Source organism: Camelina sativa, chromosome 13 (assembly GCF_000633955.1).
Source record: "Camelina sativa cultivar DH55 chromosome 13, Cs, whole genome shotgun sequence".
NCBI lineage: Eukaryota > Viridiplantae > Streptophyta > Magnoliopsida > Brassicales > Brassicaceae > Camelina > Camelina sativa.
Window position 1 is genome coordinate 20,582,642 of NC_025697.1, and position 10,781 is coordinate 20,593,422.

A 10,781-nucleotide genomic window follows, 5' to 3' on the forward strand; every position below is an offset into this window, starting at 1 on the left:
GAGGAAATTTTCACCGATGATGATGAAGCAGTTGGTAATGATCCTGAGGAACGTGAAGACCTTCTGGCTCCTGAAATTCCTGCTCCTCCAGAAATAAAGCAGGTCTGTATATTTCCTCTGAAACTGAGTATAGTAATCTCTTATGGCAATCCCAGTTTTATATGTTATCCAAGTTTCAATGTTTATTAAATACTGGAGTGTTGAGTCTTTAACATTCTATGAGGTTGTAACTTTCTTTTGACTTCCCTTACAGGATGAAGATGATGAAGAAAACGAAGAAGAGGAGGGAGGGTTGAGTAAATCTGGTAAAGAGTTAAAGAAACTGCTCGGTAAGTCTAATGGTTTGAATGAATCTGACGAAGACGATGATGATGATTCAGAAGAGGTAAGCCCTCTTCAATTTTTGACAGATTTTACTTACTTAAACAAATTGTTCAAATTTCAAAGCTGACTCATCTTAACTGGTTATGAATACACACGCAAATGTTAGGAGGAGGAGACAAACTTTAGTCCAGTTACGAATTTAAAACAGGAGGTGGCGAAAGAAGAACCTGTTGAAACTGCACCTGCAAAACCTGCACCATCTGGACCTGCTCGTGGAACACCTCCTGCAAAACCATCTAAGGGAAAGAGAAAACTAGAAAGCGATTCTAAAAAGCCTAGCAGCTCTGTTCAAAAGAAAGTGAAGACTGAAAACGTAAGATACTTGGTCGTGTTTATGCTATGTTTGAAATAATCAATCTATGGATGAGGTGAAAGCATATGAAGTAAGGAGGATTGATCGCTTCTGTTGTCATTTGATTTCTAACTAACATGTTTTTGTAATCACTGTAAAGCAGGATCCGAGATCTTCAGTGAAGGAAGAGAGAACAAACACAGTTTCAAAATCCAACACACCAACAAAATCAGTGAAAGCTGAACCAGCTTCAGCTCCTGCATCATCCTCAGCTGCGACCGGGCCTGTAACTGAAGACGAAATACGGGCAGTTCTGATGGAGAAGAAGCAAGTCACTACACAGGATCTTGTTTCCAGGTTTAAGGCAAGACTTAAGACCAAAGAGGTAAAAGATCTAATCTAATTTTCTCTAGGAGCCTCCTAGTCTAATGCCGTGTTGAATGAATTGACCATATTATGGTTATTGATATCTTGAGGGTATACTGATTCTTGTTGTGTTACTTATTACAGGACAAGACTGCTTTTGCCGATATTCTGAGGAAGATCTCAAAGATACAGAAGAACGCTAATTCTCAAAACTTCGTCGTCCTGAGAGAAAAATGAGAGACGTTGCTATATATTACTTCACAGCTAACTCTTTCTTTCAATATTTTCAAGATCTCCCATATATATATTTTTTTTGTTGGTAGTTCAAGATCTCTAATATTATGACAGTGGTACAAGTAAGAATGTTTGTCATTTCTTGATTTTAAAATGTTTGATTCGGAACGATTTTTTATTTTCTCCAAAATTATTGCTTTCTATTCAGTATTAAAAAAAAAAAAATTTGGTGCTGTTTTCGTATTTTTTTTTGTAACTTTTATTAACTTCATAGTAACAATAAATATAAATAAGCATTGACCAATTAAAATTTTAAAGGAGGTCAGGGCAGCTTTGTTGCTTTGTTTATGATGCATCGATAAAGCTCCAGGACCGAATGAATGGGATGACAACTTTACTTTATCATAAGGCATGGAGTGTTGTAAAAATGTACTTCCTCTTTTTGGTTAATTCGTTTTCTGATCAGGGTTACTTTGACAAGCGTTTGAACACAACGCATATTTGTTTAATTCCTAAGGTAGAGAAATCAACCACAATTCCGAAGGTAGAGAAATCAATTCAGATGGCGGAGTTATGGCCGATTAGTTTGTGTAATGTGAGATATAAGGTTATTTCAAAAAAATTATGTCAAAGGTTAAAACTGGTGCTACCAGGACTTATTTCGGAGACTCAATCGGTGTTTGTCCCAAGCCGTTTGATTTTTGATAATATTTTGATCGCTCTAAAAATGTTTCATGGACTACGAACTAATCAATATTACAAATAAAAGTTTATGGCCATAAAGACATATGTGTAAGGCGTATGATAGGGTTGAGTGGATTTTTATTGAGCAGGTGCTTTGGAAAATGGGTTTAAGAGATGGATTTCCTGGATTATTTTTTGTGTTACCTCGGTGGAGTATCGGGTTTTACTGAATGGGCAACCGTATGAACTTACTAAACGAGCACTGGGTTTAAGGCAGGGACCTGTTATCACCCTATTTGTTCATTCTATGTACAGAGGTTCTCATTGCTAAAGTTTGGAAGGCGGAGACGGATAAGTTGATCACAAGCATTAAGGTGGCTAATAAATGTCCCCTTATCATTCATCTGTTGTTTGTGGATAATAACTTGTTTTTTGGTACAACATCTAAGGAAGAATGCGGGGCTATTTTACGTGTCTTGAAAAGCTATGAGGCGGCCTCAGCTCAACAGATAAATTTTTCCACATCCTCGCTTCAATTTTGTCACAAGGTACTCGACGAAAGAAAAGGTTTTTCTTTACTCACAAAAGGCATTACAGTCCGAAAAGTCAGGGGTTCTAAAACAAAAGGTTTTTCAGTGACCTCTACTCAATGTTTCGGTCTTCAAACTTGTAATCTAATTTTTTGTGGACTAGAGTTTTCATCAGTTGTGTTTGTTCGATATGCCAAAACAATATAATAGGACAAAAGCACTTCCGGATAACATTGTCGTATAATAAGATTCCTAGAGATATTCTTGAGCCAAAAGCACTTCCCGATAACAAAGAAAGCCTATGTTCTTGGCCACATTCATTTTTTAACAAATGCAGATTCGGCCAAGTCAATGGCTCGAGCAAGACCAGCAGCTTTGTTCTCGCACTCAAAGTGTTCGTCCTGCGGGTCACTATCAGCTACTACACCGGCTCCAGCTTGTAGATAAGCCACCTACTCACTGCGTTTGTTGGCATTCTTGTATGAGTACATTGTACTGTATTGTATTGACATGCTGTCGGGAAAACGATTGTCCTAAGGGATAAAGCAATGTCCATGTCACGAGTGAAGGAGACTCCACCAAAATCGAACAAATACGATCTTACATAAATATTTAGTTTTCTTTTTCAAATATTCACTTCCTATACTTAGTGAAATCTAAAAAAATTAGAGTATAGATTCTATATTTCTGTAATATATATATACTAATTTTCTCAGAGATAGAGCAAAAGAAATAAAACATCTTCTAACGTTTTCAGAGCATAGATGAAATCCTAGAAGGTTTATACTAAAAAGTTTAGAACATAAAGTAAATCGTAGAATACATACTCTCAATATTGTAGATTTTTGAATTTCGGACAACTAAACTATTTAGAACAAAAACCTTTTCTGAAATTAGTATAACATGTACAAAATGTTATAATACAAAATCTGGTATTTTCAGAACAGTAGAAAACATTTTCTGAATGTTTTATATCAAATTTTATCTATAAAAAATAACTTATAAAATTATATTGCCTCTATAATTGTATATCTACATATTTTCTTATATTTCACTTCTTAAAACTTGTTAAATTAAGATTTCTTAATTTGTGTGGGTATTTAGGTAAAAATGACAATTTTGAAGAAAATGTGTATATGGACAAAACTTTTTTTAGTGATCTTTTATTTCCAACTACCCCTTAATTGTTTTGCCTTAAAACCCAATATCCCTTTTTGGGATCACAATGCCTTGTAATTATATTTAAACACACTAAATTTAGAAATTAAACACAATTATTCTCCATAAATATGTCTATTTAAATCCTTATCCAACACTAAATTTTGCTAGTCCAAAGTTAGGCCAATGTAAAAAGTAACAAAATTTGATAAAATAATAAGTTAATAATTTTTTTTGAAATCTCCATGTAAAATATGATCCCAATAATATCATAAATTAATAATCATGTAAATATATATATATATACATATATGATGATATAATAATGTATGTTTCTCTTAAAGCTTATATCTATAAAACAATTGTTATGTTGTATTTTCAAATTATAATGATATAAATATTCTATAATATATCATAAAAATAGTTAAAAACTTTAAAAGTTTTTAATTTCTAGATATGCATCATATATATTTTGATAATTAGATAGAATATTAAAGTACTATAATTGATTTTATCATTCATAAATTTGGATTTATGTCATGTGTATAAGTGATTTTGTAATTTATTGACAATAATGTTTTCTAAATATTAAAAACTCTGTTCAATACCATAAAAGTTACAAACATCTAAAAGTTAAATCTTATTTTGCTAATATTATCTCAATTCATGAATCTAAAAAATTTAAACAATTAAAAGTATATCTATAAAAAAAATTTTGTACTCGAAAGTATATCTATAAACTAATAATTATTAATTTACACTGTAAAATAATAATTATTAATTTATAGATAAATTAATATCAGTATGAATTAATAAATTGTCTTGGTCCCAACATTATTAATTTACAGAGGTTGTACTGTAATTTAATTAACTACAAAAATATATATTTGTCATATACTAAATGGAAATTATATTAAATTAGTGTTATTTGGGTCTAGAGATAGAATGTTCAACTAAAAGAGAATATATACTTTGATATTCAATTAAAGAAAATCATATCTTTCTATAGTCACAAGATCTAAAATTACAATTACCCACTCTATATATATCCTCAACATGTAAAATTTTGTTAATACAACTCTTACATAAATTTCTATAGTGTAAAGAACATTAAAAATCGATATATTCATATAATTTTGCGTTCGAACTCATGAAAAAGAATGATCTACATCCATTTGAGCCGTTTGAGGACAACCGATGGAACATCCTGATAACGTTGACACCATCAGACATAGGTTTGAGTAATACAATAACGTTTCCCGCAGAGTTAGTAATAGCCCAAGTATTATCTACCGTGACTATGGATTCTTTCACAGGATTGTTTGATTTTCTCGATGTTGATAATGATGTTGTATCATCTCTTATCTTTGAAAAACATAAAAATGGATATTATCTATTTCATGGGTGGAGTATGATTCTCCAGCGAAATAATTTCAAGACAGAAGATATTGTTGGATTTTGGTGGGATAAATCCAACCGTAAATTTAATTTCCAACTACTCTTTCTCGCTTAGTTGATGGAGCGGATTTTCGTAAAGTTCATTTCATCAATATTCTTATTTAATTATATTTCTTTTTTTTCAGTAATAATCTATATATAATAGCAAACTCATTTTTTTGTCATCTTTCTAATCCAATGGTTGAGGTTAGTTTTTATCTTTATCCAGCTGTTGTGATTTTTTATGTTTGCTACAAGTCACTAAACCAAGAATGTGTCTTTCAATCGCAACCTTTTGTTCACGTTTATGTGAAGCATCACCTCTTTCTACTAAACCAAAAGATGTGTCTTTCAAATGCAACCTTTTGTTCACGTCTTATGTGAAGCATCGCCTCTTTTTATTCTCATTTTTCACGACCTTTAATTGTGCCTCTTCATACTGATTTATCTACCTAAACGTAAACAACCATGAAACAAAAAGTGGTGTTGTTCCCTCTTCTGAAAGTTGTATTAGTTTTCGTGAATTGTGATTCCTTTTGTCACAAACTCGTCGTAGACTCACTTCTCACTAGCGACACGCAGTCGGTTTTGGTTGCGATTCTTTATTCTCACAAGGCACACCTTTTCACAGTTTTGATTTTATTCCGTTTTGTCTGGTAGCATCTTAAAATTTTGTTATTCCTCTTGAGAAACTTCATATTTCTCACCTTTAATTTTTGTTGATTCATAAATTAGGAAAGTTATGTAACCACATGATAATTAGATATTAAGCCATGTGGATTATAAATATCGCCTAAATTTTCATATGAAAAATTATGTTATAATGAAGAAAGATTTTTTTCTTTAAACTTTGAAAAAACGTGAGAATTGGGTTGTACATACTTCGGATTGTTCATAGTAAAAGGTTATTAATTACGATGTGAGATTTATCCACTGTCTCACCATCTCTCATTATCGTATCTTTTGTTTGATTTACTTCTGCAACAGTATGGGAAACGGAAAGTTTGGATTTTGTTATCCCTTTTGGGTTTACTTGAGTTCTCTGTTTGTGTTTATGTTGTGATTTAGTTATTTACTCCTGATTAGAGAAGTTGAAAAGGTATGATAGCTTTTTAGAAGTAGGATATACCAGAAGGGGGCAAAATTACTGTGTCATGATGGAGACATTAAATAAGATTTTTTTTTTCTTACATCACGCTAGGAAGTTGTGTTTTAAATGATTTCACTCTTTATAATGGGTTAAAACAGAATTTGCTAACAGATTGGAATTCTGTTTCAGGTCAATCACACCGTATGTTGATGTTCCTCTCGCCACTATTGCCTATTCTGATCGCTGGGCTTACGAAGGCCAACTTTCTTATTCAATAGCTTAAAAAGCATTTGATCTTCATTCTGAACCCTTCTGAGCTTGCATCATATCAGAACGTTGGTTAGTATTTTTTCCTGAATTAAAAAACCTACATATCTCTTGTGCCCATTGATACGTCTACTATTTTGTTTAGAGTGTAAATCTTAGGTTTTCAATTCTTTTAGTCACCAATTTTTTCCATTAAAATATAGCGCTGTTTTGACAAGGTATTGACGTTACTATTAGATTTTTTCTTTTTTAAGGATGATGTGTCGAGCATAATCAATTATGACGAGGTGAAGTGACGATAATGAAAGAAAAAGTGAAATATATTTAACAAGCATGTTAAATTTGGTTATATTTGTTACAACATTGTAACAAATATTATTTTAATTGTGAAGCAAGGCCATTTGAATTTAATGATTTAGGTTAGCTATCAATATAATATAAAACAAGTTTTTTAGAACATACAAACGGCGATGAGAAGGAAAGCCAAGACGCTGAGGAATATGTTTCTTTAGTTTTTCTTTACATCATCTCAATGAATGTTCTGATTATATGGCTATATGTTTTTATCTCAAAACAAAACAATTGTTTTCTACTATTATGTACTTAACTCTTCAATTTTTGATCCAAAAAAAAAAAACTATTCCATTTTGAATATTTTAAAATCTAAATCAATGGGACGAGAGTGAAATGTTGCTTCTAATCTGCTAACAAAGAGTTTCAAAAATAAAAGAACTTTTAGATATGTTACATCATGGTCGCAAGTCACAACATCACATGAACAACTACATCGATTTAGGTCCGAATGGTAACGATGTATTTGATTGTGCGTGACAAAAAATTGATAGTACAGTACGGTTCAACTGTGGTTCATGCGGAGAGAAATATATTTACGGGACAAGTGCGGTTTATACCGAATTAGCACTACAAAACAATTTTTCATTGGTGAAAAGAATAATTGCGGTTCATAAAAAACTTATATATATTGTTACTATAATATTTGTATGACTAGATTAGTAAAAATATAAATAATTAATATAACTGCAAACTTCTATATCTTTTGTGTTAATTAAAAAAATATTTAGAACCATAAATACCCAAATTTTATTTAAATTAAAATTTAGCTTCTTATGTAAATATTTTTGTACCCAATTAATAATATTATTCATAAGTTATTAACATTTTGGTTATTTATTTTTTTATTTTTTTATAATTTAATAGAGAAAGAAGAGAAAAAGAATATTTTTTTGTAAATTTGTTTTGCCACAAAATAAAAGAGAGAGAACGTATATCTGTATTAAAATTATTAAAAAACATTATAGTACTGTTGCAGTTTCAAATCCATTGGGTAAAAAGCATTGCTGATTATAAAGACGGTCCAAGGCAAAAAATGTTAGATAAAACTGTGAATTACTTTTTTTTTTTGAAAAACGCAAATTAATAATTTTTTACATGAATGGTGACTTTACCCGAGTTTCACAAAAACATCTTCCAAAAAAGCTTTTATGATGTCTCCATTCACAACCTTAATCTATGGTTTAGTTTTGGTCCACTTCAGATGGTTTATATAGCCAGCCTATGGGGAAAGTGTGGAATCATTTTATTCTAATCAAAGGTGCTGTTTATTCATAGTATTTTTTGTATGTTTAAAACCTTATACCAACAAACAAAATGCCTCTTTGTTTTTAAAAGATGTCATTCTCTATTAACCATACCAAAGATTTCCTCATCTTCAATGCTTGTGATTCATCATATACGTCATTTTTTGTTATATATTTTAATTAGGGTGCAGCCACCATTGACCCACGGTTTCAAAACTCATTGCAAGTTAGCCATTTTATCCGACTTTGTTGTTTACACACGCTCCTACTTTCTTCTTAGGCTAATAAACACATTGCCTCTTCGATTTCAAAAGTTTTCCTTCTCCATTTGCCATACTGTTGGGGTTGGATTTCGACGGTAGGCAGGCCCATAGGAGAAACCCAATAAAGGTCGGTTGTAATGATCATTGTCAGGTCCGTTATGAGCCCAAGAAAAGGATCCGTTTTGGAGGCGCGTCGAGTCAACTGCGAGACTGCGGAATCACAAACCAAGATTTTCGGAGGAAATAGTTAGGATATTGTTTTGTGTTTAAATAGGGGAACTTAGGTTGAGGAAGGACATGAAACCTTGATCAAGGACAAGAGAAATATTCAATACAAAAATTCAGTTCGCTATTCTTCATTTTTTTTTTTTATTAATTTAAACTGAAAGTCTGCCCAAATCTCGTTTCATTTCCAAATCAATTTATTTGTTGTTTATCGCATCAACACATACCAAATGATATTTCATCTTCAATGGCTGAGAATCTTCATTTACATCATTCTTTGTTTATACATCCTTAGTTGGGGTGTAGCCCCCACCCCTCTATTCACCATTGCCCCACGGCTTCAAATTGTAGGTTAGACATTTTATCCGACTGTGTTGGTCACACAAACTTCTACTTATTATTCTTATAGATTAATGGGTTTAGTGGGCAATCAATCACAAATTTGCTAAATGCCAGGAAAGATTGAGAGGTAAACATGTAATTTGGCTTAATATTTCAAACGAAAGTAATTTGCTCCTTTCAATTTCGATAAATGTTTTCCCTTTTGCATAACTAAGTGGCAATTACTGTAAATAAAGCCAACATTTCAAACATTTTAAAAAACTTACTCCTCTTTTAATTATAAGAAGATACCCACATCGATTATATCTTCCAAGTATTAATTTAGGCAATTGATTGTGATTTCTAATTTTTCATAGATTTATACTTTTAGTCAATTTGGTTGGTTGTAGACTTGCAGTTTTGTTTTTTGTTTTTTGGCAAACATTGCAGACTTGCACCTATGAACTCTTTCTGTGTGCTTCTCTTATTATTTTTTGTAAATTTTGATAGAACAATGGTTTAAATTTTGTTTTATGTGAATATCTTTCAAAATTGATTATCTGAGTATGATTCAAGAAGCCTTGATTCAGATATGTTTAACATTATTTTTTTATTGTCATTGAATCGATTTTATATATGCAACAAATTTTTTATTTAATTAATTTGGTTGATTCATCTTAGTCATTGTTTCTGACTTTTATACTATGCAATTAAAGGATTACCATAAAATTTACACTCAAAATGTAAAATTAATAATGTTAGTCATTTCAAGTTTTTTACTTTCCCGTGCGGCAACGCACGGGCCGACATCCTAATAAATATTAATAATAAATAAATATTATATTTTGCAAGCATAGAGATCATGTATTTTCTTTTCAGTAATAAATAAATATTGATAATAAATAAATTTGACTGTTTCTATTAAATTTTATATGGAACCATTCATGGGAAAAAAGGTTTTTTCATACCCCCACTATGATCATATGTTCAATTCATACATGATTTATGATACCGTGCCAAATCATACTTTTATTATACAAAACTTCAAATTTACTACATTAACTTATAATTTTGTGCTAAACCATACATGAAACATAACAGTGTTAAATCACCGCTAAAACTTGATTATGTGGCTGACATGTGTTGTTTTAGGCCAAAAACGACATTTTTTTTTATATGCTACTATTAGACGACGTAGTCTTGGCCAACGCATCTTGAGTTCTCTACTTCAACCTCTCAACGAGGAAACACGATTTGAGATTTACAAAACTGTTAAATGTTAATTAAATGGCATACAATTGAACATTAGGAATTGAGAATGAAAACAGCAAACAGGTTTATAATTCATCTCCCGACGATTATTTTCTTCCCAGCGAACTTTAGCTGGTCGATCTAAGCTCGTCGGCGGAATTTGGATCAAATTCGTCGATTGACGAATTTGAAACGAATCCGACATCAACATGGCAACATTTCCGGCGACGCTTCGATCCCGGTACACTGTCCATGGACACGATGGAGGCAAAATCTTGAGATGCAAACATGATAGGAGGAGATGTTGCGACCGTTGCGACGGAGGTTATGTCGGTTTGAATAGCTTATGTGACCTTTGCGGAGGAGGAGATGGGTAAACAAAGAGATAGATAAAAGAAGAATCTGAGAAGTGATTAAATAAGAAATTTTTTTAGATCGAGATTTTAAATTGTTGAACTTAAGATCGAGAAAAATCAATTTTAGAGATTTAAAATTTTGCTTGATTTGTTGTAAAATTAATCAAATGACATGTGAGGAATTAATGAATCAGACGTGGATGTGGTGGTGAAGAAATTGATGTGAGAGTGAGGGATGATCTTGATGAAACGTTTAAAGAACATACAAATTTAATTACTAATCACCTATAATAGATTATGAAGACATTGAGATAACAAATCTGTT

General features: G+C 31.6%; 1 protein-coding gene across 1 annotated transcript; it reads left to right on the forward strand.

Annotated features, from left to right (window-relative positions):
- Positions 17 to 1,279, forward strand: LOC104737276 (transcription initiation factor IIF subunit alpha-like). The gene is made up of 5 exons (XM_019234610.1): positions 17 to 34; positions 254 to 385; positions 491 to 697; positions 840 to 1,061; positions 1,187 to 1,279. Exons 1-5 carry the CDS (start codon positions 17 to 19, stop codon positions 1,277 to 1,279), a joined length of 672 nt encoding a protein of 223 aa, XP_019090155.1.